Source organism: Aspergillus bombycis (assembly GCF_001792695.1).
Source record: "Aspergillus bombycis strain NRRL26010 chromosome Unknown contig00035, whole genome shotgun sequence".
NCBI classification, from domain to species: Eukaryota; Fungi; Ascomycota; class Eurotiomycetes; order Eurotiales; family Aspergillaceae; genus Aspergillus; species Aspergillus bombycis.
In genome coordinates this window covers 1-26,978 of record NW_019170037.1, presented here as the reverse complement: position 1 = coordinate 26,978, position 26,978 = coordinate 1, and the positions used below count along the sequence as shown (strand labels likewise).

At 50.3% G+C, this 26,978-nt stretch overlaps 12 protein-coding genes across 12 annotated transcripts; 5 read left to right on the top strand and 7 right to left on the bottom strand.

Moving 5' to 3' along the window:
- Positions 1–1,961: 1,961 nt before the first annotated feature.
- ABOM_005643 (uncharacterized protein) lies at positions 1,962–3,290 on the top strand (the record flags this gene model as incomplete). Its single annotated transcript, XM_022532772.1, has 3 exons — positions 1,962–1,985; positions 2,056–2,295; positions 2,373–3,290. 3 exons carry the CDS (start codon positions 1,962–1,964, stop codon positions 3,288–3,290), a joined length of 1,182 nt encoding a protein of 393 aa, XP_022389798.1.
- Positions 3,291–4,023: 733 nt separating this feature from the next.
- Positions 4,024–4,989, top strand: ABOM_005642 (uncharacterized protein; the record flags this gene model as incomplete). The annotated part of the gene is made up of 1 exon (XM_022532771.1): positions 4,024–4,989. The coding sequence occupies one exon, from the start codon at positions 4,024–4,026 to the stop codon at positions 4,987–4,989; it is 966 nt and encodes a 321-aa protein (XP_022389797.1).
- Positions 4,990–5,818: 829 nt separating this feature from the next.
- On the bottom strand, positions 5,819–6,548 carry ABOM_005641 (uncharacterized protein; the record flags this gene model as incomplete). Its single annotated transcript, XM_022532770.1, has 2 exons — positions 5,819–5,877; positions 5,930–6,548. The coding sequence occupies 2 exons, from the start codon at positions 6,546–6,548 to the stop codon at positions 5,819–5,821; spliced, it is 678 nt and encodes a 225-aa protein (XP_022389813.1).
- A 1,449-nt stretch (positions 6,549–7,997) lies between these two features.
- ABOM_005640 (uncharacterized protein) lies at positions 7,998–8,643 on the bottom strand (the record flags this gene model as incomplete). Its single annotated transcript, XM_022532769.1, has 2 exons — positions 7,998–8,104; positions 8,172–8,643. 2 exons carry the CDS (start codon positions 8,641–8,643, stop codon positions 7,998–8,000), a joined length of 579 nt encoding a protein of 192 aa, XP_022389799.1.
- A 1,015-nt stretch (positions 8,644–9,658) lies between these two features.
- Positions 9,659–11,143, bottom strand: ABOM_005639 (uncharacterized protein; the record flags this gene model as incomplete). The annotated part of the gene is made up of 5 exons (XM_022532768.1): positions 9,659–10,178; positions 10,237–10,357; positions 10,410–10,549; positions 10,622–10,837; positions 10,887–11,143. The coding sequence occupies 5 exons, from the start codon at positions 11,141–11,143 to the stop codon at positions 9,659–9,661; spliced, it is 1,254 nt and encodes a 417-aa protein (XP_022389761.1).
- Positions 11,144–11,920: 777 nt separating this feature from the next.
- Positions 11,921–13,769, top strand: ABOM_005638 (purine-cytosine permease family protein; the record flags this gene model as incomplete). The annotated part of the gene is made up of 4 exons (XM_022532767.1): positions 11,921–12,187; positions 12,281–13,106; positions 13,177–13,538; positions 13,641–13,769. The coding sequence occupies 4 exons, from the start codon at positions 11,921–11,923 to the stop codon at positions 13,767–13,769; spliced, it is 1,584 nt and encodes a 527-aa protein (XP_022389762.1).
- A 397-nt stretch (positions 13,770–14,166) lies between these two features.
- Positions 14,167–15,084, bottom strand: ABOM_005637 (uncharacterized protein; the record flags this gene model as incomplete). Its single annotated transcript, XM_022532766.1, has 1 exon — positions 14,167–15,084. The coding sequence occupies one exon, from the start codon at positions 15,082–15,084 to the stop codon at positions 14,167–14,169; it is 918 nt and encodes a 305-aa protein (XP_022389812.1).
- Positions 15,085–15,480: 396 nt separating this feature from the next.
- On the bottom strand, positions 15,481–16,935 carry ABOM_005636 (pyridoxal phosphate-dependent decarboxylase family protein; the record flags this gene model as incomplete). The annotated part of the gene is made up of 1 exon (XM_022532765.1): positions 15,481–16,935. One exon carries the CDS (start codon positions 16,933–16,935, stop codon positions 15,481–15,483), a length of 1,455 nt encoding a protein of 484 aa, XP_022389756.1.
- A 432-nt stretch (positions 16,936–17,367) lies between these two features.
- On the bottom strand, positions 17,368–19,187 carry ABOM_005635 (putative flavin containing polyamine oxidase; the record flags this gene model as incomplete). Its single annotated transcript, XM_022532764.1, has 5 exons — positions 17,368–18,368; positions 18,419–18,722; positions 18,779–18,916; positions 18,971–19,001; positions 19,063–19,187. 5 exons carry the CDS (start codon positions 19,185–19,187, stop codon positions 17,368–17,370), a joined length of 1,599 nt encoding a protein of 532 aa, XP_022389757.1.
- A 954-nt stretch (positions 19,188–20,141) lies between these two features.
- Positions 20,142–21,005, bottom strand: ABOM_005634 (alpha/beta fold hydrolase; the record flags this gene model as incomplete). Its single annotated transcript, XM_022532763.1, has 1 exon — positions 20,142–21,005. The coding sequence occupies one exon, from the start codon at positions 21,003–21,005 to the stop codon at positions 20,142–20,144; it is 864 nt and encodes a 287-aa protein (XP_022389758.1).
- A 1,659-nt stretch (positions 21,006–22,664) lies between these two features.
- On the top strand, positions 22,665–25,231 carry ABOM_005633 (fungal specific transcription factor domain-containing protein; the record flags this gene model as incomplete). The annotated part of the gene is made up of 6 exons (XM_022532762.1): positions 22,665–23,014; positions 23,087–23,330; positions 23,390–24,054; positions 24,109–24,492; positions 24,545–24,780; positions 24,828–25,231. The coding sequence occupies 6 exons, from the start codon at positions 22,665–22,667 to the stop codon at positions 25,229–25,231; spliced, it is 2,283 nt and encodes a 760-aa protein (XP_022389759.1).
- An 828-nt stretch (positions 25,232–26,059) lies between these two features.
- Positions 26,060–26,948, top strand: ABOM_005632 (uncharacterized protein; the record flags this gene model as incomplete). Its single annotated transcript, XM_022532761.1, has 4 exons — positions 26,060–26,239; positions 26,388–26,545; positions 26,597–26,639; positions 26,838–26,948. Coding segments are annotated over 4 exons (492 nt in total), but the record flags the coding sequence as incomplete, so codon positions are not given.
- Positions 26,949–26,978: the final 30 nt, after the last annotated feature.

Sequence of the window (26,978 nt, the reverse complement as noted above, 5' to 3'; positions counted from 1 at the left end):
TTCTAGTATATCAGGGTAAGGTGGCGAGTTCAACCTAAGACGTAGATGTGTCGTCTGCTTTGGATGAAATTCCAGAAAAGGTGTCTCAAACGGAAGGACTTCTCCTTCACAATTGACTGTCCCCGGTCTGATCGAATTTGTATTTACCGCGATCTATGGGAATCAAAAGCGTCTGTTAACCACTGTGAAATTTCAACTGTCTCCCAAACTATGTGTCAAAAATCTTCGGGTTGGGCCTCGACCGATTGGTTTCTATTGTGGCCCTATTACAGAGCCAGAACTGCTGTAGTACAATACCGCGTGGCCTGTATGATATTGTGAACCTTGCAGAATAGGGCTTGCTTGGTGGTTATTATACAAGTAACCGGGCTCTGGTTACGATAGGAAGGCTGCCTGCGGAGAAGGGTATGTTCTATTCATTCGTTTCGCTCTACTCTGTGTGTCGATTGTGAGTTTGGGGTTTCCAGCTTTTGTTTCTTTTTAGATTGGAATATCTCTACTGAAAATCCTTGTGGAAATAGAATCTGGTTTCATTGAGTGTTTTTTATAGGCGATGTGGGTGCGATTCTGGCCGAGCTAGAAATAGTCTCAAGTATCCAGTACATGGGAGTTTAGATGGTGACATGGTTCCGATTATAGTTATGTGTTTATTGCCGAGCGAAGAGGGCAGGATGGTATAGTAGACAAAAACCCGTAGCCCTGTGTCGATCAAGACACATTGCCTTTACTATAAAGCCCTGCATATCATAACGAGGGGCCATCAAACGATCTGTTCACATGAGGCCAAACCACTAGTGCATATTCAGTGCTACTCAAGATATCTGTTCTCATTTCGATCTCAGAACAACTACACTTGGAGCCTATTCAATAATTGTCGTTAACTTTGGTAATCGGCAACTGGAACAAGATGAGCTTCCAGCCAGCTCTGTTCTCCGTACGCTTTATGACGAGCTACATCTAGTACTAGGTTTGATGTGGACTTTTCTCTGCATTCACTTCATCTAGGTGCATTTCCACTTTACCGCCCCTTTTCCCTTCGCGCATGCGAAGTCTTTATAGGAACTACCAGTATTATGCAAGGCACTGATCGCTCGTTGATCTAGCATATTGTTGATTGCTAAGTACGAGGAAGTGCATCCAGGTAAACAGGCTCCCAACTAGGCCAAAATGTCGCATTATTCTGAATGTACAATCCAGAATGCCCTGAACCGCAACTACTTAGCTTATCGCCGTCACACTAAGCCCTATCTAAAAGGCAGCTATTTAGCTGAACGTGGTCCAAACACTTTGGCTAGTGTCTGAGGCAGCCTTTTCCCCACGCCCTCGAACCATAGTAGATAAGCCTTGACATCTCTCATGCTCATTAAGGCACCTAGTAGCAAAATGATATAAGTGGCGATGGCTCTCGTTACTTGCAATGACAGCCTCTCATTGGGACCTGTGATCTACTTCCCCCAGAGTATATTTCTAGACTCTTCATATGCCTTATTCCTCGTACAATGCAGTTTCAACCTCAGGAATCACGTACCAACCTCAGGAGACTGAGGATGCTCTGCCAATCCAACATAGGGGCCACAGGGCCATTAAAACACATTCAGACACTAGGAGACCGCCAAAGTCGAGTAGGGTTATCACAACGACAAAGCCACGATCGCAAAGCGCAATTTATATCTCCTCGAAATAGCTTGATTACGATATAGTTTTGGGCGAGCTGGACCATGAGAGCAACGGCGCTATTCGCTTTGGCCCTGCAGCTAACTGGAAAACGTGCAATAAAGAACACAGGACACTGAGTACAGTGGTGCAGAAACTCAACCTTTTGAGAACCCGTTAGCCCTAACCATTCCACGGAAAATTATAGATATCATCAAGCTAGCAGAAAAATATATTTATCTATCAAACTACGTGCAATACCGTATTCAAGCATTTGAGGTCATCCTTCCCGCGGCCTGTGACTAAAAATGAAGAAGACCTACTGCGGGTACGTTGGTTAACTTCATTGCGTTACCAGGTTGGGGGGTTGCCCTATTTGTCCGATCTAACTTTCGATTATAGTGGCTGGAGAACCAACATTCACACAACGGGGTTCCTTACGAGGCTCGGTTGGGCTCTTGGAGACCGGACTTTCTGGTCGGGAACTACAGCGACGGACATTCAACGGAAACCTACAGTCTCTCAGAAATTAATGCACGTTTTTGTTTCAACAGTATTATGCACCAAGCATACGGACAAGAAGGCCTGAGCGATCTCGGTGCAGGAAGAAATGGTCTCATCCATGCTACCGATTCTTCAAAGGTAGAACTTTTCTATATCACGCACTGCCATGGTATTGCGACATTCATTTGACTAACCCTTGACTATATATACAATAGATCCTGAACGGCTTGCTCAGCCTTTTCAATCCAAGCCGTCCATTGCACCTGCTCAAGGGCGAAGAGCCGGGAATTGATATCCACATGTTTATCGACTTCGTGTACCGTCACATTGGAATCAGGCCACGGCTGATCGCGCCTGCAGATCTTAGGTTAATTCCAGATCCCCAAAGTACAAATGGGGTTAAGCTGTGTTGTTTGGTGAAAGACCAAGGTGATGCTTTGCTTGTTAATGATTCTCTCCTTCTCACCAGTGACGGTGAGGTTGTGGAAGAGGTACACCAGGTTGGCCTAGAACTTCATCAGCACGAATTATTCGGGCTCTCACCTGAGATACTGCGTCAAGTTAGCTTACGCTGCTTTAACGACATGCGTACTATTTTTCTTGTTCACGATAAACGAATGCTTGGTATTATCAAGCAGGAGATCCCGACCCTGGTAGCACGGCAGGTACTAACCGCGGTTCAGGGAGAAGCCCTTGATGCAGGCATCGCAGATTCTATTATCCCTGGAACCCCAGAATTGAATGAACTGATTCAGGCTTCGGCTACTTCCCCGGAGCTAAGAAAGGAATACTTGCTCAAGCCGATTCGCGGAGGCAAGGGAGCGGGGATTATATTTGGAGATGAAGTCAGACCCGACGAGTGGCTATCGACTCTTGAGTGTCTCCGCAAGCCTCACTTTGTTTCGGGAAACACCATGTATGTCGTGCAGCGTCGCATCTGGCCACGTCTGTATGAAGTCATCCTCAAGTCATCTGGTGACAGAGGTTATTATCCACTTATTGGAACCTATCACGCAACCAATGGCCAGCTGCTAGGGCTAGGAACATGGCGAAGTAGTCCGGACAGAATCTGTGCTGTTAGTCATGGAGGCGCGTGGATTTGCTCAGTCTTGGATGAGTACTCGCAGAGCTGAGAGATATACTTGCTGGTTTCTGGATCTAATAATTGCCTGACTGGTGGGGAAGCGGAAAATATCGACCCATGCCTACAAGGTCCTACAATATAACTCGAGGTCTACGTGCACCGTATGAATTGACTATCGCAACCCACGATCTATAAGAGCGTCTAGTCGAGGCGTACTGTTCCAGTTGATAGGAATCATAGACAACTCACGGTGCGTACTGGAAGCTTTCGTGCGCTTTGACCCGTTTCAATCACAACTCACATTACACAGAACTTTCGGCTTTCTCGTCATCTGCATGTGGGGATTCCACTTAAACATAGACTTTTAATCGTTTGGGCTAGCACCATGTACCATGCTGGATGAGGCTATCGTATGGTGACCTCGAGGGCGAGGCGGCACAGCTGTATGACTGGGCAGTGGAGCTTCCAACGAGTACTTCAGCTAGTCTTCAATAAAGCAACTCTTGTATCAAAGCATTCATGTACACAGTGAAATCGCGTATCCATTCTCTTAGCTCGATTTACGTAATTTAGTCTAATTTCTCAGCTGTGAGACCTACACGGTGACATACATGTCCTGTGTCCAGGCGACATCACTCTCCCCATTCTACCCTGCGTCCTTCCTTGGGGATCCGGTGGCATTCCTCGCGCAAAGACGGCCGGCTAGATTATGAGGCTCTCCTCTCCCAGGCCAGATTACGGTGTTGTTCATCGCAGTCCTCCGAAAAATCCAGTCGCCCCTCATGCAACATCTAGGACGTCATTTCTGCACCGCTCGATCAACGAGCAGATATGCTCGATTTCTCAACATAAGCACAAGCCCTGTGCAATCTCTGCTGGGGATACAAAGACCAGCTCGCCAATTCGCTACAGACTCTGTGCCCGCAGTACCTCATCTAGTGGCACGAAATCTCAGTGACTCTCAACACCCACCCCATGTTCGCGATATACATAACCACCTCCAGCATGACGGAATCCTCAAAATCAGCCTGAGCTTTCCTGATGACAACAGCCACTACTTGGAAAGCCTTATTATCAGTCTCTCCAAAAGCCATGGTCATGGCCTCCCCATCACCCATAGCGCATCCCGTGGCTGGTTCTGGGACGTCCGCCCCAGCGAGACCATATTTCAGACAGCAAATCACCAAGCTCGATCGGAAACAATGCAGGAATTTCCCTGGCACACAGACTGCAGCTACGAGCACGCCCCACCGCGGTTCTTTGCGCTTCAAGTTCTCCATCCCGATCGCTACGGTGGGGGCACCCTCTCCGTCATGAAAATTGATCGACTGAGCCAGTTTCTCACCCCGGCCGCCAAAGCAGCTCTCTTTGAACCGGAATACCAGATCACCATCCCGCCCGAGTTTATCAAGGATCCTGATCAACGTCATATTGTGGGTAGCCTATTCGCCCTCGACACGCAAGATCAAGGCCACTCCCTGATAATGCGATACCGTGACGAGATCGTGGCGCCTTTGAGCGCCAGGGCGGCTGCGGCGCTAAAGGAGCTCAAGGACGCCTTGCAGAACCTGGAGGCGCTGTCGCAATGCACGTTGCACCTTACCGCAGCTGACCTCCCGGAAAGATCGATCATTCTCCTCGATAATTACCGGTGGCTGCATGCGCGGAACGGCATCAAGGACCCAGCGAGGCATTTACGCCGGGTGAGATGGAATGCCGTTCCGTTTGCTACTAGTGATGTCTCCTGAAGCAAGGATATGCTATGAGGCTCTTGAGCAGCTCTTCTTTCTTCCTTTTTAAATTGCTCTTTTTTTTTTCACTTTATTATCTCGTGTACGTAATGCGTGGGTTGAGCTTCTGCTGCAGAAGGCAATGGCGCCATCCACTTCGTGTGGAATTATATGACTACTGCAGATTTTAATTGGGAAATACATGTTCAGTCCGGAACACTCACGGAACAAGGATGTATCTACAAAAGATAGGAGAAGCCAAGAGTAATTCCAATGACCAAAATGCTGAGGGAATGATCCACAGCGGAGGTCATGGAAACCGAAGAACTCGGATATTTCCACGAACCCATGGATCGAGTACGGGAAAAGATCGGACAGGCTTCCTGGCAATTAACCTTATGGGCCACTTTCACAATGAACTTCCTCATTTGACTTTCTCCGAGCAAGCAAGGGTCATATCGTGGCATGTGCGGTAGCGAGTCTCGGCCAAGGTGAAGAGCAAGAAGCGAGAACAGGAAAACAAATCCTAAGATCGCACGCGAAAGATCCAGCGTCCAGCCGCGGGAACACCGGTTTGAGACCGCAGATCTTGTTCCGTTCCTCCTGGCGTTGATCCCATCTCCGGGAGCATTGGCATTATCAGACGAAAATAGCAAGACAATAAGATTATTGTGACTTTTGGTCGCCCTTATTAGATGACATCCCGGTGTTGACAAGACCAGCTACACAGAAGCAACCTGCCTAGCATCCTCCCATATTGCGTCCCCTGTGAACAAAGCCAATTCAACTCTTTAAAAGCCCCCTCTGCCCTTCAGCACCGTGTCCCTTTCACTTCCAGATCTCCAACTCAGGACCCCATATGCTTATGGCAATTGAGACGGCCATCCCTTGCCCACAGCACAGAATCTATAACCACATATCAGCGACCCACCCACGCCCCAAAAAGCAGGAGACTTACCAAGATCAAACTTGACCTTAAGCGACTTATCCTTCGAGTGGGGAATCTTATGCTTCGATTTATTCTCCACATTATCGCAGTAACATTCGAATTCCCCTTTAGAAGGGTTGCCCATGACTTGAGTAAAATAATCGCAATTCCAGCAGTCACCCTTCATGAGTCCCTTGCCATCCGACTCCGGAGTCAACTTCTGTGTCTGTGCATTCCAACCAACGCACTTGTCCAAGTCCAGCGTTGTCTCTCTCCAGTCTCCGTCCGGGAGTGCTTTCTTGGGGTCTAACATCGGTCGACGGCAATCGGCTGTCAGTAGGACCTGGCGATAGGGGGTTGTGATCGTAGTGGGCCCCTTTCGTGGTTTTTTGGCGGCATCCTGCGCTGCGGCCGTTGCTCTTGCTTCGGGTGAGGTTACCTTGACCTTGAGATAGCGGCATTCGTCATGTAATGCTCCTTTGTTGTTGACGTTGTTGTTCGTTCTGGATATGCCCCCGGAAGAGTCAGACGTCATGTCTGTCATGGGTATACCTTCATCGGCTGGAGGTTGCTTGGGCTTCGACAAGATTCCGCCTCCGGCTACCAAGGCCGAGAGGTATAGAGTAATTATTATGACGAGGTGATGCATTTTGCTTGCTTTGATTAAGCAATAATGTATTGAAAAGGAAGATGGTGAGTATGGAAGGATTTGAGTACCGGGGACGGTTGTGCTCGGGCCTATTTATGTGAATCTACTCTGTAGACACCGCTTCTCTGCAGCTTCAGGGGAGGTTTATTTCCACTACAATACCTTCCTCTGAGTACCCAGTCTCTATGATAGAATTTGTTTCTTTGTGACGCCAAGCTGGGGCGCAGGGCAACAGCTTACACGGTTTACATTGGGGCAAACGGGAAGGGCAGCAGCTAAGTTTTCCAGGGGTCGCCAGGTACGACCAATGGGTTTCAGGGGGCGGAGATCTAAGAATCATGATATGATTGATAACGGAGACATGCATACTGCTGTCTACAGGCGAGAGCTGGAAAGCGTCTAAGCCCATCCTACTGGTGCTGTGGTTGAATGAGATATCAAACATTCTACGCAATAGAACACAGTGAAGCATCGCCAAATTCCTCTACAACCTCACGAGAATCCATTTCGTAGCACGGCTGAGAAGAGACAAAGAATGTACCCGCCTATGGGTCATCGCTGCCATCTAGATGTCTTTATGCAGAATGATATCTGGTTGTGTATCCTCTACGAGCACCAAGGTACCGCTATTTGTCCGCAATGTTCCCACAAGGTTCTTTATCTGATCGTCAGTGTGGCTCCTGATATGACTCAAACATCCCTGCAATCTAAAACCCTCGTGTAGAGCTTTCCTATATGCTATAAGCCCCACGGACCTTATATCTACACCGGCATTGCGTTCGGAAAGGTGCGATCTGACAAGGGCATTATTCCCAACATCCGGCTCGTATGATCTTCTTGTTTTGCGAGAATATCCGGAAAGAATTGTCCTTCTTGTAACATGTTGAGTAATAGAAACTGTGAAGGTTTGGCTCGGTTTCCAAACCGAGCTGTTCTGTTCTCCTTTTCTCTTTCTTTCTCTTTACTCCCTTTACATTACTCACAGCATGCTGCTACAAGTTCGGCATAGGGATTATACCTATAGCTCATGTTATTGGCATTTTGCAGGTTCATGCCAGCAGGAATATAGACATATGCTAACACACCGCTAATCGTCAAGTTAACGCGATGGATATACTTATATACATCTATCTAACGAGCTGGTCGTATGAAGCATTGCTAAACGGGAATACCGCTAATATATCTCCACTTTCATCCCTTCAGCATTGCTAGTATCTCCAAAGCAACTATACTCTAATTCTACACTATCTGAAACACCTACTCGGAACCCAAGAACAGGGAAACAAGAGTACCAGCCGCCCCTGTTTCCAGAACCAAATCACAGGTTTCAACAGCACAGGTCCCCCGAATCCCAGATCCAGCAACGGTATATAGCAACAAGACCAAAGCCAAATCCTGAGCCAAAAAGCCCAGCAACAAATCCACCGACCGGCCAAGTACCGTTACCATCTACGCATCTCTAACCTCTCGCCTCCCAAATTGGTCCAGCGCGACCTGGCTTCCAGTATGGCCAAAGCAAGTCAAAAAGCCATCATGAGTAGCCTCTACCAGCCCATCTACCGCGTCTCAGTTAGCAAAAGTTCCCACAACCGAACAGGGGAAAAGAAAATGTAGCCCACTCACCCAAACTAACCGATATCCGATCATCAGCCTTCTTCTTAACGCCGCACACGCATTTGAGGTCAGGCTTCGCGTAGAAGCAAGACGAGCAGTCGCCCTCCTTGATCCCGTTTCCACGGGACTTTGGGTAGAGTTCTTCGGTATCCGGGTTCCACCCAAGACATAGGTTCAGGTCCAGCTTCGACGTCCTATATCCTCCGATGCGACGGTCGCATGTGCCCCAGATGGCCTGCGGCCGGCTGGGAGGTCGTATGGGATTGAGCTTTTTGGTCCCGTCTTCGTTGAGAGGGCGCTGCACGCCCTCGCCCGCGATCGAGGGCCCCTCGCCATTGATGTAGATGCCGCGGCATTTCGCGTTGATGTTGTTTCTTTCTTGCTTGGTGTCTTCGATCGGGGTCTTGGATGGGTCTTTGCCGCCCGCGGCTGCTAGGGTTGAGAGGTAGAAAGTGAGGAGGATGAGTAGGGTTCGATACATTTCGACCAATGTGAGATGCGAAACGGGGTATGGTGTGGTAAAGGTGATATTAAACGAATTGGAAACCAAGGTGGAAGGGTGTTTTGTGCTGGGCTTGAGCGGGCTATTTATCTTTGTCCTGTGTTGGCCCGGGGGTTCATTGTACTTTTATATAGGGGATTAAGGTTCGTTGTGCCCTTCGCGGTCTGAGTTATTTAATGGGGCTACTATATGGGGTTCTTTGTGGCGGAAGGGTCTACCATGAAGGCTAGACCAATGGCTAGACTAGCTATGTGCTTTAGCAAAGCGCCAGGCTGATAGCTTAGTGGCTCTGTGGAGGTATTCTGGAGGGTAATGGAGTTACTACGGCCGACTGAGCTCTCACCTACTCCCGACCTTAGTGTCATTTAAGGGATGCAGCCTTAGATGAGATGGGCCCCATACCAATGAGGATGTGGTGGCATGTTGTGTATGTTCAACCGGAAGACTGTATACTACTGGACAGCGCAGGCTTCTAGCGATAAGGGGAATTCCAATGTGAAGCTGGGGTGCTGGGCAACGGCCTGCTATAACGGCCAGCTCGGGCGACACGGGAAGAGCTTGACCTTGAGCAAAATGGCCATGTTTTTGTCCGGGCACGGAATGAGAGTTGAAGTTTAATCAGGGGGCTTTGCATCTGGCAGAGGATGCGGGTTTATTCAAAATGGAGAGCCCGTCTGGATAGTTCAAAGAAAGTTCTCTGCTAAATTCAATGATGTAGTACAGATGAGATGTTTAATCTCTCTCGCTGTCAACCGCGGGATACTAGAAACAGCAGACTGTCGTCGGGCACAGGAGACAGCAAGTCCAATGTTACGCAGGCTCATATCAATCTTTGAATGTTGTTTCTCTCGGTGTATGCTGCTCTGATTTGCCAGGAAGCAAGACACGATTCTCACTACTTGACCCATATACATACTAGAGCCTACGTTGTGACCAGCGTCCTTACCCCTTTGGCTATCAACAATAAAATTATGATTTGCCATTAGAATCACCGTCAGTTTTGCCCGGATAAGCCAATGTGCCCCGTTGTCACTGTCGACGAGGCTAACCCGGTCCTATTCCCATAGACCCCTCGCCTGTCTTGTTCCATAGTTGTTCCTGAGTCCTCCTCCAAATCCTCATACACCGCTACCTGTGTGTGCTGCCAAATCTCCAAACTCTTGTCTTCCCGTGTGATGTGCTCCATGCTTTCCGACGACATGGTATGCTTTCTTGACCGGCCGACCGAGAGTTGCGCCAGTTCGTGCGGCGGACCGCTCTCGGGAGAATGCGTTGGTTTCCGACGAAGTGCTATGTAGGTACCGAAGATCGTGAAGCCGTGCACTTTTAGGAGCCGGCGCAGGAGCGTATAGCAATTTGGGGCGTTGGTCACAATGACGGCGGTGCTGGCCTCTCGCACGTACCAGAAAATCCACAAGATACTATTGGGATGCGTGAAGCAGTAGTATCGGCTTAGTGTGGCTGCGACCACAACAAAGATTCCCAGACCGAACACACACAGGAGGGCTAGCTTTCTGTCCGATGTCAGTTCTGCCTTCGCGGCTGGGAGTGTTCTATCTTTTGGTAACATACTTCCTCCAAAGCAATTGTAAACTGAGGAATACCGGTATGGGGATGCAAAGCATGGCCAGGTCCGAGGATAGATTGAAGGCATATGACATGATTAGATGGTGCTGGGCGCCCTCGCATTGTGCTCGATATATGTCAGCATACGATTTATTCCGGAGATATCCATCGTTGCTCACAGTCATTGTCTGCTTTGACGACGAAGTAATTGGAAAATGGCCGACACCACACCCCGTAATAGAAGACTTCTACTATGACAAAGCTTACTGCAATGTAGGCCATCAGGATCTTGACTGGAAGAGCCATCTTTGTTCCTGACCTGTAATTCCTATCAGTGTGCGCTTGTTGACGGACCATTGGTGAAAGAAGGACGCAAGAGGCTTTCACGTACGTTAGTCGGTAGTACACTAGAATCATACAGGCTTTGCACCCCCATTGCACCAATACCATGGACTGTTCCAGAACAAAGGTGATTTTGCTTCCGTAGATGCGATCCTGAATGTCTTGGTCGGTAAGACCCTGCATTCCTGTCGGCGGCAAGATATTGGTTTTGGGGTATTTCGCTTGAATGTTAACCCAGACGATAAAGTTGGTGTAGAAGCCCTGTCTGCATCTTCAGCCTCTACTTTGCAATGGATCTATGGGCCACAGTGAACAGACATAAGTCAACAACATGATATAATCCTCCACCATCAGACCCTTCAACCCACCCAGGAGCATACCCCTGGAGATACTGGAGACGGGTGTCAGACCGAGCAACGGAGCGAAAAGAACCGCTTACTATCGCCAGATAACCACGACGCTGGTGACCGCAAACCAGGTCCATGATTCCACCAGGCGGTCGTCGTGCATGCTGAACGATCCAGCCACATCGGCGCAACTTGCCTACTGACAAAGGGGGAAGGAAGGCCATGTTGTCTTATATATGGGTACATCGTGTCAGCAGGTCTCAAACCCACCAGCATCCTCGGAGAAAAGATTTTCTTGCTATAGTGTCTTGTGTTGGATATAGACCGGGGTGTGTACAAGGGAATTAAGCCCGGTCTCGGCTTGACTAGTTTACTTCCCAACCCCTGTAAGCGGTTTTAGTGCTCCTTTTTAGCTTACTGGGGCCCACTGAAGTATATATTGATCTGCAGGAAAGATGACAGCGGGCCGAAACTGCCCGCTGTCATCATCGTGCCAAAAGTCCCATGTTGTTGTATCCACCTTGTTTCTCATGTGACCTTAGTCCAGTTCAATATCACTATCCGGGCGCTATCGTAGCATTCCCGGTTTGTCTATCTGGTCGCAGTATTTGAGATAGGGGGATTCACAATGAGTTCTAGAGATGTTGGTGGTGCCCTCGTGCGGCGTCACTAGGGATCCTTATTTCAATCAATATAGGGCCACAACCCTACGTACGATTACTGATCTCACCCTGAGCTGTCTCAGGTAATAATATGCACGTATCATGCAAGGGATTGGCAGGAATGACGCTAGCAAGGATTGAGGTCTCAGTCGGAGGATTTCTCAGATCCCCGCCAACGGAACCACCGATAAGAGTGCACATGCTGGCAGATAGAAAAGACTTTTTGTTGCTTGTTAAGGTCCCCATGCCCCGCTCTCTCTGTGCTACCGCTCCTTGGCTGTTGTTCATTTCTCATTCCATTCCGCTTACCTTCCCTCTCGTCGTGGCCAGAGCACAGATATGGAGATGGAGCGCGAACAGAAGAGCCTCTGGCATGTGGGTATCGAGTCGCACGAGGGCTCCCTCGAGTCACCCGCTGAGCGCACAAATACTGCGGTGGACCCGGGGGACGAGGGGGAGAAACGCATGAGGCATCTTCAAGAGGGCCATGGTCTCCTGCGATCGCTGCGCAATTTCGAGACCTGGGTCGACTACCGATTGGGCGTGGAGGCCATGGGGGTTGAGCGAGTGCCAGAGGACAAGCGACGACCACCACAGAAACTGAATGTATGTAATCGTGTCTAGAGGTGAGCATGAGGGGCCATTCGCTCATTCCTGTTCACACTGAGAGGCTGGACTGACACGCCCGACCCCGCTTAGATGATGTTCTTTTGGTTCTCCGTCCTGATAAGCCCAACCCTGATCCCTATCGGCTCGCTGGGCCCTATCTTCGGCCTCTCAGTGCACACCTCAGTTATCTTGACGATCTTCGCGGCTCTCCTCGGGACCATGGTCCCCGCTTTTACCGCGACACTGAGCCCGCCCAGCGGCCTGCGCCAGGTGGCAGTGGCCCGCTATGCCTTCGGCATCTGGGGAGCGAAGTTCTGCGGCTTCCTGAATATCATCGTCAATGGGGGATACGCGGTGATTGCCGCGGTGGTCGGCGGCCAGCTCCTTGTCGCCGTGTCTGGCGATTCGATCCCACTCGCAGCGGGTATCGTCATAATCGTCGCGATTGGCTTCCTCGTGTCGTTTTGCGGCTTCACTCTCATCCACCACTACGAACGGTACGCCTGGATCGTTGCCCTGGTCCTCATCTGCGTGACATGGGGACAGGCCGCCCGGTACTTTAGTCCCACCCCTGGGCTGAGCAAAGTCAGTGGCATCGACTACAGCGGTGCCTGTCTGAGCTATTTCGCCGTTGTCTTCGGCGTCGCCTGCTCGTGGTGTCCCATCGCAGGCGATTACTACATCCACTACCCAGCCGACACAAGCAAATGGCTCGTCTTCTGCCTCACCTACTTCGGCCAGGTCCTCCCCACCATCTTCGTCGGTACACTGGGCAACCACTTCGGCGGCATCATCATGTCCAACGACGAGATGTCCACAATCTACAGCACAAAAGGAACCGGCGCCTTGATACTAGCCACCCTCCGACCAGCAGGATGGGCCAAGTTCGCCTGTACCATATTCGCCCTAACCTTTCGTAAGCACCCAACCCACGTCCCCCCACCAGACAACACAAGAACGAACGACAAAACACTAACAAGACATAGTCGCAAACGTTATAGCCAACATCTACTCCAGCGCCCTATGCATCCAACTCTGGGGCAAACACTTCCTCGCCATCCCGCGCTTCATCTGGTGCGCCCTGACATCCGCCGTCGTGCTCGCCCTCGCCTGGGGCGGCCGCAACAAGCTGGAAGCCATCATCGACAACTTCCTCGCCATCCTCGGCTACTGGACCCTCGCATTCGGGCTCATCCTCGCCATCGAGCACTTCTGGTTCCGGCCCCGGCTCGGCGGCTACGATCTCAGCGCTTGGCAGGATCCGACGCGCATGCCGGTCGGGCTGGCCGGAACAGCGGCTTTGTTGATTGGAATCGGGTTCTCGTTTCTGGGCATGGCTCAGACTTGGGTATGTCCTTTCTTTTTTTATCCCTTCCTTTTCTCTTTTGTTAGTTGTTTGGTTGTTTGGGTGTGGTTGGGCATTTGGCTAATGCGGATTTTGGGAGGATAGTATGTGTCGCCCGTGGCGAAGAGGATTGGGGCAAATGGTGGTGATGTGGGGGATTATCTGGTTTTTGCTTCTGTGGGAGTTTTTTATCCTGTTTTGAGGACTTTGGAGATTCGGTTTGTGGGGAGGTGAGTGGGCTTTGAGTGAGTTGGGTTGGTTGTTGGGTAGATGTGTGTTGTTTGTGTGTGATGGGATCGGTGGAATGGGGGGGTGTCTTGATGAATGTGATCATGAAGCTTTGGATATCATTTGTTTGGATTGGATGTTATTCATGTAGATGTGTGTAGGAGCCATTGGATCATCATGAGAAAGCGATCTGAAGAGGCTGTGGTACGGATCTGACACACATAGTGTCAGTGCCAAGTGGATTATATATACTAGTACATCTTCCCAGCCCCGTCGGGAATGATACCAGTATATTCCTTTCCTACTGACTCGATCTGCTGGGTCCACTATATGCCTTCTTAGACTACTGGAAAACGTTTGCTTACTGAGATATATATAGTTCTACTATAACCATCTCCCACCGCTAGGGAACAACCTTCTCGTCTTTCGCCGCCTCGTCCAGCAATTCCTCAACACTGCGGGCCCGGAGACCCTCCAACAAGCCCGTCCCCCACGTCAAAGCCCTATCCTCGGGAACCTTGTTGCAGTTGGTAAAGCCCATCAGTCTAAAGTACTCCAAGTCGACATTTTCCCCGGCCAGCTTCCCCGACGTAATCCTTTCGATCACCTCAGCAAACGGCAGTTTCTTCAGTGTCCATGTTGGATCCCGTCTCTTGATCAACCGATACAATTCCAGATAGGTGAAGGTTTGCCCCCCAAAGTGAGTAAATTCGTTCCACTCGATCTCGTCATGCTCCAACATCGACAATGCCGCCCGAGCCACATCCCGGACCGACGTTAGCGTCACCTTCTGCTGCCCATCCGCGTACAGCTCAAACACTTTATTGTGGTGATCCATAACCCATCCCACGCCGACGTCATGTAAGTACCGCTGCGAGGCGGGCAGAACGTAGTCCATGAACCACCCGTTGCAAACCATGGTCCATTTCACCTCGTGCTGCGCGCGGAGGGCTTTCCAGATGGTGTCTCGGGAATGTGCGATCATGATCGGTTGGTCTCCGAAGTCTTCCACGTTGGTGGTCCAGGACGAGGGCAGGAAGCGCTTGCATCTTGGGGATCGGGTGCATGCTTCTAGAAGTGCCAGATGGGCGGCGATATATTTGTCCTCGGGGCCGCAGAAGGTGGATACCACGGCGTCGCAGTCTTGGAGGTGCAGTGTGAGATCCTCGACGCTGTAATCGGTAATCTGTTGTTTGAGGGGTAGGGTCTCTAGGAGCGGTTTGTGTTTGCTCGTGAGAAGGACCACTTCATGCGCAGATCGGCTGAATTCTTCGACGAAGTAGGTGCCTACGTCACCGGCGCCTGCGATGGCAATCTTCATGCTGGAGGACTTACAGGGGTGCAGTCCAAGGACCTTCGTGTGTCTCTTAGGTTGGGCTCGGACACATTCATGCCGATAGGAGTGGCGCCGTCTTTTTAAGAGTGCCCATGGTGGGGATATGGTGAGACTTACGGAGAAGCTGTGTCTTACCCATTGATCCACCAGCCGGGTTATGCGACGTGGCTCATTCGGCACATTGGACCATGCTGTGTATAAGGTGGATTGTCAACCCCACCTCGCTTAAGAAACTTTGCTATCATATGGAATCAGACTTGGTTTGGGAGAGAATGTCTCATCACGGGGGAGGCGCCAAGTGCATTAGCTCCGCAGGATAAGCATAATCCATGACGGGATTCTCAGCCGAGAGCGTACTCTTATCTTGATAGGTGTAATTTCTCACTTACGGTCCCGATAAAGTTCCCCGTAGGCCGCTTGGGCGCTGCAATCAAGTGCTCTCACCACACGACGTATATCGTCGTCAGTGGTTCGCGGATTGATCGTACACATCCGGAGACCAACCACCCCTCCCAGATGAGTGGTGAGTATGAACGCGATGTTGTCAGCGATCAAGTCTTTCGCAACGCGAGTGTTCATCTGGTCGAGAAGCCTTTCATCCACGCCGTGTGGGGCAAAGCGAAAGTTCACGATGGCTAAGGATGTGGGGGCCAAGATAACCCAATCTGCCAGCTTTTTGATCTCGCCTTCAGCCAGGGCCGATAACTCGAAGCCTCGCCCAATCATCTCGTCAATCGTGTCCATGCCAAGCACCTGCAGACTAAACCAAAGTCGCATATGGCGCGCGGGCCTCGTCAGCTCAATTCCATAATTCCAGGGATTCTGGGGATCCGTTTCGTTCTCGACGTCGCGGCAGAAATGGGCTGTGGATGCAAAACTCCGCAGGGGGTGGGATTTCTCGCGGAAGAGGATAGTGCCACAGCCGTACGTTTGAAAGAGCCACTTGTGGGGGTCCCAGGCGATGCTATCTGCGCGGCCAAGTCCGCTCACGAGGGATCGATGGGCGCTGGAGAATGCGGCCGATCCACCGTAGGCGGCGTCGACGTGCATCCATAATCCATATTCGTCGGCTATGTCTGCGATTTCACTCAGAGGATCAATGGTGCCGGTGCTCGTTGTCCCACACGTGGCAACAACAAGGAATGGCTTGCAGCCGTCTGCGATATCTTCGGATATCGCTTGGCGAAGACGGTCGGTATCCATGCAGTATTTTGAATCGCAGTGGATAGTCTGGACTTGGAAATCCTGCAAGCCGATGATATGAAGCGCCTTGGTAATGCAAAAGTGTGCCTCTTCTGATATATATACGGTCGCTTTGTGTCGCAGCTCAACCTGCAAGCGCTGGTCTCTGGCAACGGCAACTGCAGTCAGAGTCGCCATCGATGCCCCAGATACAAACTGGCCACCCGCAGATGGAGGTAAGCCGAACCGTTCAGCAATCCATGCGATCATGGATCTTTCCACGGCACAGACACCGGCTCCTGGCGTTGAGCTTCCCGCGTAGGAATTGTATGCGGAAGTGAGAGAATCCCCCAGCCAAGACACGGGGGTGGCTCCTGACGGAATGAAAGCAAAGAATTGAGGATGCATCGTGTTCATTCGATATGAGAAGATCTCGTCGGCGTCGCGGAGTACATCTTCCAATGACCTGCCCTTGCTCGACGGGATGTGTCTCTCGGTGTCCGAGAGCCATTCCTCACTTGGACTATTCGTAATCTTTGCAGTTTCAGGAGACATGTGGTGGTGTCTGACGCGTTCAGATAGCGTTCGGAAAGCATTTGTGACCAAGTCCATATCATGACTGTTCACCCTCTCCACTGAATTTCGGTGAGGCATCGTGTATACTATTGCCAAGTAATAGAGATATGTCGAGAGAACAGAAGGATGAAGCGTCTGGAAAAGTAAATTGGTATAAAATGGACAGGTATGGCATGTGGTTATACCTTGCTTTTCAGTTGGAGAGAAACTCAAACCGGTTGATCAGCCTGCTCGAGAGACCGCAGAGGAGTTAATTTCCAAGTAATCTGGGATTGTAGCAGGATTAGTGTTGGCCTGGTTCAAAGTTAAAGCACCGTGTGTGGTGACTTCATTAAGCCAAGTCACACTGCAGCCTCAGGCATATCTGTCTATTTACACCTGGTAATTCGTTACATACCACGCTTATGGAAATGGTGAAAGACATGACAAACCTGAGGATTAACTGATCATATTATTGCCTTCTCAGCAGTGTCTTGCTTCACTGCCACGTATGTATGTACATGCTTGCGGCTAGTCCTCATTACTATCATAAAAGCTACTCACCTCCCACCCATTGACGGAACTATAATCAGCCAGCGGCGTGGTTCCGTGAAGCACCGCGTAGTGCTTTCTGGGAACACAAGTCGTAGAGTTGCCTTCCTTACATCCATTTAGCAACCCAGCAATCCGTCTTCCTGTATCGCGACCTTCAAACCACGCCCCGTGCAAGAAACCAAAGTAGGATGGGCTGGTAGCCTCACCAGAGAACCAGAGTCGGTCGGTGTTGGCCCGCAGATTCTCATGCATTTCCAGGCTCGTTCCCATGGGCCAATTAGAATAGCTACCATAGGACCACGGCTCAGTGCTCCAGCGAGGATACAGGAAGGCCGTAGGTTCAGGAACATCCACGTCCGGGAACATTTTACGCAGGACCTCGAGAATTTCCTGCTTCGTCTGCTCGTCAGACTGGCGTTCAGCGCGCCAGGCAAACTCGTTGGTAACGGTCATGAAGATGATGTTGGATCCCGGGTGGAAACCGTCCATGGAGAGGGACTGGAAGAGAGGGTAATAGCCACGAGTGGTGGGGTCCGCGTACAGGAAGTACTGGGTGTCCGTAGGCCAGAAGGTCTCATTGAACTGCATGAAAATCTTCGTATAGGTGCCCATGGTGAACATCTGGATTGCTGTCCTCTTCCACTCAGGCAGCTCCGGGGTGAAAGTGACGGCATCGTTCTGCAGGACACCCAAGGAGAATGTGCAGATGGCGTATGCAGCTTGGACACAGTTCCCATCGCTACTGTACACCGTGACGCCTTCGGGCCCGTACGTAATATTCGTAACGATTGTATTAAGAAGCAAGCGAGGGTCATCTTCAGTCAGGAACTTTGAGGCCATGCCCTTGATGATAGTGTTAAATCCCCGCTGGTCGGTGACGAAGTTGTCGTGGTCGCTGAACTGATTCGAGGTTAAATTGCCGCTGGCGATACCAAATACCAACGAGCTTTCTAGCGGCGTGAAAGCAGACTCAAAATCTATCTATACTCAGCATTGGTACCAATCCTATTAGGAATACGAAACTCACCCCATTTCCACCAGTCGACCGCCTGCGCCTCCATGTCATGCGACTTCGGCTTCCATCCAGCCAATGCCAGTCCGGCCTTTGCTGTCTGGTCCTGAAGGTTTTCAAGAAGAATCCTGCCAGCCGCCGGGTTTGCAATATCATAAGCTTCGTCAAACTCATCCAAAAGATGAGAGTAATCATTGTAGCCATCCTGATTGTACGTCGAGATATTGCTGTAGTTCGAGTATGTCGTCTGCAGGCCAAATTCCTTGGCTAGAGTCCAGATTGGATTTTCAGGACCTCCTGGATTTCCGAGTCCTTGAACCTAATCAACGATGTCAGTGGAAGCACGATCAATGTAAGCGAATAACCCATCCGCACCCAGTTAGCACCCATTTCGACCACGTAGGGGTTTCCATCTTTGTCCTGGCCAAAGTTCTCATGCCACGCACGACCGCCGATTCGATCACGATATTCCAGGATCAGGAAATCATCCACGGACGCTTTCGACAACGTTTGCTACGAACGTCAGCGGTGTGATTTATTTCACGGTCAGAAATTCCGAATGCTTACCGCAGCCGAGATACCTGATATTCCAGCCCCTCTGAGCATCGTCAGTATAAGCCTGGAGATCATCGCCGATAGCCAGATTGGTAGCCACATACAAAATCGCAACTGTAGTCTTCTTACATGTTCCTTCCTGATCCCTAGGTTGAGACACATAGCCCACCACTGGGCGGGCCGCCCAGGCTCCCAAGGCAATCAAAGAAAGGCGGCTCAGAAACATCATGAGCAATCAAAAACGAACAGGTTCTTTGTCCACAACAATCGTCGGGCCGTGCCGGAGAGGTGTCGCCTCTATAAATGTTGCCTGCAATTACCCACTTTCCCATTCCGGCGCCGGGACACGTCCAGCCGCACTTTCGGAGAAATTGGTTTAGGGACTAGCGTTGCGAATAATTGATATAGACCGATGGGGTTTCTGCAGGCAATGCTGCACATTATTGGCGGTTGTCCTACGCGATCGGGCAGGTCCATGCGGCCATTCTGTGGCTGGGCTGTGATCGACGTACCCAAATCATCGCACAGTTTCAGGCTTTCAGCTCATGAAGCTGGTAAGCAGCATCCATAAATCCTTATCCTTGCCTCGGTAGCCGATTGGGTTCCGCTCGCCCGCATCATGAATGCAACGTTTCGGTAGCTTCCGGTTGCCAGCGAAGCAATGCAGACATTTCAGCTCCCCACCTGAACTGTAACAGCTTTTGAAGGGGTGCTGTAATTGGGTACCGAAATTCACCGGGTTTCCGATGGTTCAAGAGTTGGATTTTATCCCCGCAGCGGTGGTAGAGATAACCTTATCAGCCGTGTGGTGATAACACAGAGAAGGGAAGGATGCTACCAAAAATCCCCGGATAAGATCACGACCGGCCTATTCACCCTTAACCAGAAATAGCATGTCCAAGAGAATAGTCAGTACGATGCATGGAAGTTCCCGTTCGCCGAAATTCTCCCGCTCCTTGATTAAGAAGGGTAGCCTGTTTAGGGCAAGATGCCCTTGCGTTCACTCGCCATCTTGCAAATGCCTGTCCAGTCATTGTCAAGCAGATTTCTGTTGAGAGAAATGGCACAGGATAGAGATTATATGTAGGTATGGTACAGAACGTCCTTTTATTTATGACAAATCTCTCTTAACAATCACATCTGGGCCACTGAATTATATGCCTAAACGAGTTTTGTGTCGGCGTCATAGCTTCGCCTTTTCCTTGTCGAGGGTGGAGATCAATTTCTTCGCAAACTCCTCCGCATCAGTAATGAACCCGTTGTGCCCCCCAGGGGTAAGCTCCAGAGAAGTCCCAAGGGCGTCAGATAGAGCAATCACCGGGCAACTTGCGAGCTCCGGTGATATATCGGACCCTTTCATACAAACTAATTTGTCCCGATGCGGCCGAATATTCTCGAGGTCGAAGTGATAGTCGAGTACTAGTTGTAACTCAAACCCGAAGAAAAACGCAGTATCGTCGTCGCGTTGACACATAAGTCGTGCATAATGTGGATCCTGGCCCAATCTCCGTTGGTCACGCTTGCCTTGTACATAAGCCAGCAACACGCGGCGAATAGTCGCTGGTCCGCGGCCCCCGAACTCTAGAATACTAGTAAACAATCCATTTTTGATATAGGATTTGAATGGAGTAGGAAGATGGTCGAGAAGAAGTGGCTCGTGTAGTATGAGATGCTGCACAAGGTCGGGGCGAGACTGAAGGAGCTCAATGGCCATCGCCCCACTGCCGGACGCCGCGAAGACTGTCGCAGGCTTCCCTGGGGATAAATATTGGATTAGCTTGGCCACATCGTCGGCTTGCGCTCTCAGATGGGTCGTCGTGTCCGGTTCACCAGGAGTGACCAAGAGGCTGTTTCCGAATCCTCGGCGGTCATATAGAGCGACTGTAAAGTGGGAGGAGAGCGCCGTGGCTAACGGCTCAAACAGCATTGCGGTGCCATTTGCTCCGGGCATTGGAATGAGCAGGGGTCCAGTCCCAATGAGTTTATAGTTGAGAGAGGCGTCACCAACGTCAATGCGGGTTGCGCTAGAGCTCTTGTTCGCTTGCATCGTTGCTTTGTAGAACCTCGTGTAGGCTCTGACAGGATGAACACAGACGTCCTAAGATACCAGCACGAGCTGGTCCACCTACTTATAATTTGGCCAATAAATACTTCCCATGATTGCCGCCTTCAAAAGTGGAACAAATAGTTTATTAGCTGTAGATCCGGGTCAGCAAAGAAAATATACGGTCTAGAGCTCCTCACAACTATCCATGCTTGCAACGGGTATTGCCTATTTGAGCACTTACTTCGGTTTCTTAAGCCTCGGATAACCAATAAAGTGTTCTATCTTTCATCATCTTGTCGATGCCTTGTCTCAACATGTCGACTGATTGGTTACTTTGGCGGCCACCATCCAGTACCATCGGTCGGAAAACTTGCCATTCGATGGCCCCGTTGCCTTTAACCTGGCATGACCTCAGATCTTAGGCCCCAAGATTCAGTCCTAGTCATTAATGAGAAAATCGGATAACGCCGCTTCTATCCTTCGATATATCTCTTGCTTGCGTTTCATCAAACGCTGACGCGAGGCACAATGCGCAAGGTCAACCTGACAGAAATTTAGACATCAGAGTGCGATGCGTGCAGCCACTGCAGCGTAAGGCCATGGGCAAGGTCACATGGTCCCGGTACCACATCCGGACTAGACCGAACTCCTGGTGGTTTCACCTGCAGTCAACATTCTTGCCTGCTTTTTTCTAATCAACAGGACTTGAGTTAACCCCGGAACCTGTTCGGTGCTACGAGGGCGACTCGCTGAGACTGATGTCAAGCGTTACGCTTTGTGTGGTGACTCCCACCGTCCCCGAACCATTGTGACATCAGGCAGCCACGTTGGATCTTGTTGGTGTATCAGCTGAATTTGGTTGTCGTTGGAAAGCGGCTATGCTGACATGGAAACAGATCACGAATCTACCTACCCTGACTTCGTGGGATGAGCCCCTCTCAAGGTCCCACTTATGCATGTTGTAATGCGACCAACGTACAGATTTTGGTCAGAGATAAATAATGGAGAGCCCGGGAGTAGCACAAGAGTCCCCCCGACGGTAAGTCTTCCCACTCGGTCCATGTTGGCCAACATCGTAGGTGGGCGTTCATAGGAGGGGCGAAAGAAATGACAGGAAATTATGAATCACAGCCGTCACCCTGTTGGTTACTGGCCTAGCACTGACATCGGATCATCCTTGTATGTGATAAGGCGGGTGATAGGGCCGCCACGCAACTTAAGCGCTGTGCTGAAATCTGGCGCTTATATGCAGTATCGTCGACGCTGGTGGATTATGTTCTCCCCGCCTTTTGTAAAAAGTCACTAGTTTCTAACGGACGCTTAAGCAGGGCTCCGTCCAAAGCACTAGTCCCAACCGTAAGTGATCCCTTTGCATGATGGTGGCGTATCGTCCTATCTTAGTACTCAGTTTAACGACGCCAGTGCGGAAGGCGCCAGGTATATGCACCATTGTCCCGTGGGAAGCGACGCACATGCAGGAAGGTATTGCTCGAGCAGAATGCTCCTATCACAAAGACTAACTAACCTTTGTCCCTTGAAAAAAGTCTCCAACACGTTGGTCAGATGTGTTAGACCTGGAACCCAAGTGGGGAGTCACCGACTCCCCCAGAATTAAATCCAACCCTCTCTTGGAGTATCTGAACTTATAAATATCCGGCCATGGTCCACATCAAATACTATTATAGAACAGAATCAATTTTATTCTTGATCATTCATGAATACGAGGACACAACGTCCGAACGCCCTTCGCTTCCCAAGGTCAATTCACCACGTCTGGCCGTCTTCTTCTTTTTGCTTTCTGCGGCCTTCCTTCAAGATTGCAGCTTGTCAGTATGCAATCTCGAAGGTCCGCCATACACAAAAGTAGTGGGACGCGCCGACGAAAATCGTCATTGGGCTGCGAACCATGTCGCGAACGCCAGTCTCGTTGCGACGGAAGGAAACCCATCTGCGGGCCTTGCACTCAACGGTCGCATGCGGCTGACCGGTGTCTTTACAGACGCAACATTGTCAGGCTATTGGACACCGAGGAGTATGTTTCCCTCAAAAGGTTATCGTGGCCGTTGCTCACAGACATACAGATACCTTGAAGTCCTTCATCGTCATATTCGCGAACTGGAAGAGGCGTGCCACGAAGCTGGAATTCCAGTGCCCACATTTAACCCAGATGTTTCATCCATGGACTCAGACGAGGAGACACCTCAAATTGGCTTGGGAATCCAATTCGATACGCAGCCAGCTTTCCCAAATCATGGAAATACTCGCGCCTTTCCACCTCCAATAAAACCGGAAACCTTCCCTTCCCTTCTGACAAACCCGCAGAGGGTGATTTAAACTTACTGGAAGCCAGTAATCTCGTTGTCGGTAATGAAGGATTTTCAAAGCAACCGAATAAGTTTATCGGAAGCCCGCCTAGTGCGTGCCTAATACGTCTTTTGACCCAAGGCCCTCTGCTGAGAGATATCCCCTATGGTCCTACTCATGCTCATTTCGATGGTTCCCTTCTGCCACCACGGGACTTTGCCGACCATCTGTTGGGTTGCTTCTGGGATCGGGTTTACTGCCTTTTTCCTCTGTTTGACCGATCCAGTGTTCAGGATGCCTATGAGGGTCTCTGGACATCCGGCAACACAAAAGACCAAAAGTCGAGTGAACTCAACATCGGCCTGGGTGGCAAGTCTGACTCCGGTCGTCAGTCACCAGTCTTTATTTGTGCACTGAACATTATGTTTGCGCTTGGGTGTCACTTTGCCGATATCTCTGTTCCAGATCGGAATGCCATCGCGCATACCTTCTTTCTTAGGGCTAAACAAAATTTTGGCCTAGATCTACTCGAGGTCCGCACTTTTGGTGCTGTCCAGACCCTCTTATTGGCTGCATTGTATCTTCAAAGCATACCTGATTCCCATAAGTCTTGGGACTTGGTAGGTGTGGCGTGTAGAATTGCTCAGGGGCTTGAGCTTCACGAAAATCACCCAGGCAGCTTCAAGGACCCGCTAGAACTGGAAATTCAGCGTCGCACATGGCATGGGTGCGTCATGATGGATACGTAAGTTCAGCATTGAATTGTTGTACTGGTTCTGGTGAAAGCTAACGGGTACAGGATCGTGAGCATGGCTTGTGGGAGGCCTAGTACAACGTCTTCCTTGCCTGCCATACCATTCCCAGGGGGAGTAGGCCTTACACCTACGAGCACCAAGGAGCCATACTTGACAGCCTTCTACCCCGCTAGTCTAGAGCTGTGTAGTCTTCTAGACACTGTCTTGTCGGCTGTGCACAAAGCACGGTGCGACCGATCGAGCACCCTGGCTAGCTCAACAACTACACAACAGGACGGACTAGATGTTGTGGTTAAGCTAGAAGAAAAATTAGCCAAATACAAATCGGATCTTCCCTCGGTCCTCAGATGGGATCGTCCTTTTAACCCAGCAACTGACGTAACTCAGCTGTTGACTTTGAGGCGTCAGAGAAATGTTTTACATGCAAGGTGCGACGCCCGGTGCAATTCTCCTTCCTGAGCACCCTAATAATTGTTCTAGATTCCTTTACCTGCATCTCCGCCTCTACCGTGCTGCCTTTACCCATCTCTGCTCTGAGATGCTGGCTCAAGAGGATTCTGAGACTGATCAACATGACCCTGCCCTTCAGACGCTCTACTCATCGATGTTATCCAAGTGTGCAGCGGCCTGCACAAAAGCAGCGATCGACTTGGTCTCCCTAGTTCATGACAACTACCAAACCTCCACTACCGACACCTGGTGGTACAATGGTTTCTGTAAGTCCCACCCGGTTCGATAGGTTTCGGACGAGGCTGACCAACAGACACTTCGGTTGCGGGTATGGTCCTCGTAATGTCCTACACTTGCCTGCCCGCCCTATCCAACATCGAGAAAACTGCCGTCAACGAAGCTTGGCGTAAGTGCGAACAAATCTTGCAGTTCATGATCCCGTATCATTTTTCGAAGAGAAATACGTTGCTCTTTTTACGGGCCGCTCGTGATCGGATTCTATCGTATCTCGAAGACGCAAGTGAGACGAGTGTCCCTGACAGGGGTCCTGATTCAAGTCATGTAGATGGCATAGAGAATCCTTTCGCCGATGATGCAGACGGCTTGTTCAACGGAGCGAACTGGCTGGGCAGTGCCGTGGCTATGGTCGGACTGGGATTCCTGTGCCCGACCGATTTTAAATGGTTTCAGGACTGGCTGGCAGAGGAGTTGCCGTAAATACATGCAGTGCGACCGCCTGTTCTTTTTGTCTCGGTACTTGTTTAATTTTCACGCGCTTGTTTGATTGGTTCAGAATGAATTGTTTTACACCGTTCAGCCTCGTTGTGACTTGTCCATCCTACGAGAAGACAGCCACTTAGCGCCAGCGGCTATGCATGCGTTAGGCTGCGCTCCTCGGCCCATATAACAAGCCCCATTTGCCACGGTTTTGACCCCATTCCTTTCCCACTTTGTGTTGGGGTAAGCTCTGGGCGTACTATCGGAGTAGTTCTCGCGATGGAGCTCAGCTCCGTAGACACGCCGCAACCGCCCAAAGTAACCATCTTCGCAGATGATAGTATGGCCCAAAGCCCTAACCTTGCTTTTTTCCCCTCCTTACCACAGTACTAATTGATGTTAGACGCCGGTATACTGCGACCGCAAGAGGCTGTTGACTTGGAAGCATTTTTGACTGTCTGTATACCTTCCTACCTTCAATATAAGCATGTAACCGCTAACAGACCGCAGTCACCTCAACGATCCTCCACTCAAGTCATGTACAGATTCCTACAAGACTATGCCACTCGTCGACAACATAGACTAATGCCTTGCTATACGGTAGCTTTGCTCAACATAAATTGCTGGAGGAATATGATGCCCATCTCAGCCTCCCTGCTGATTACCGGCATACGTTCGCAGCGGACCTGAACTCCTCGTTTCACACCGAGTATGGCTTTACCGGGAGCACAATCACCCACCACAGTGAGTTCTGCCATGTAACTACTCTCACAGATGTAAGAGAACTAACAAGAGTCGCTAGTCTCATGGTCCCTGTTCAAGGTCAAAATGGTCGAAGAGCCAGGCAAATACGACTGGATCCAGGCGTCCGTCTTCATCAACTGGGATCTACACGCTAATCAGCAAAGCATCTTCTTCGTTGATGTCCCTGATGCCGAACGCAAGCAGCTCGAGCAAGCCTTTCCCACCCGGGATATGGGAGATCGAAACCCGTATATCTGGCACGCGGTATTTGCGCACGCAATGTCGAGTCTATATCACGCGTCTTTTTGGAAACAACGAAATGTCATCCGGGAAATAGAAAAGGTCTCTTTCCGCGCACCTCTTCACTCCTTCGACCTTGTTTATTGACCTGATACTAAGCTGGGAGAGTCAGATCCGAAATGCGTCCAGCGAGAACCTGCCCAAGTTCCTAAAGGGCCTCAACGATAGCGCCCGCCATGCTATGCATCTGAATGAGACCATGGAGGTCGCGGAGCATACCATGAACAGGCTGCTTACTGAGCATTCACGCTGGAGAGATGAGTTTCCCGGGTATGTAATGGGGGAGAACAATGCCATCCGCGGCACGTATTTCCATACGAGACAGAAATTGGCCTTCGTCGCGAAGGAAATCCATTCGGCTAGAGTTAGGTCCAGGACTCTGTCGGATCGGTTGGCGGGCGAGATTCAGCTCGTATGTTCCTCACTCTTATTTCTCTCTTCTTCCCCACTCCCATACCGTTATTCTTTCCCTCTTTTCCTTTTATTAGTCGATTCAATTTAGCACACTATAGCAAACCCTCCTCTCAATAATGCTTCGAAAAGAATCCTAACAAGAACGCAGGCAAACACCCTCGTCTCCCACGAAATGAGCCGCCACACCCGCTACGACAGCATGATAATGAAAACCCTCAGCTTCGTCGGTATGATGTATCTACCGGGGACATTCGTTTCCGTACGTTCACCACTCTGTTCCTCTCCATCT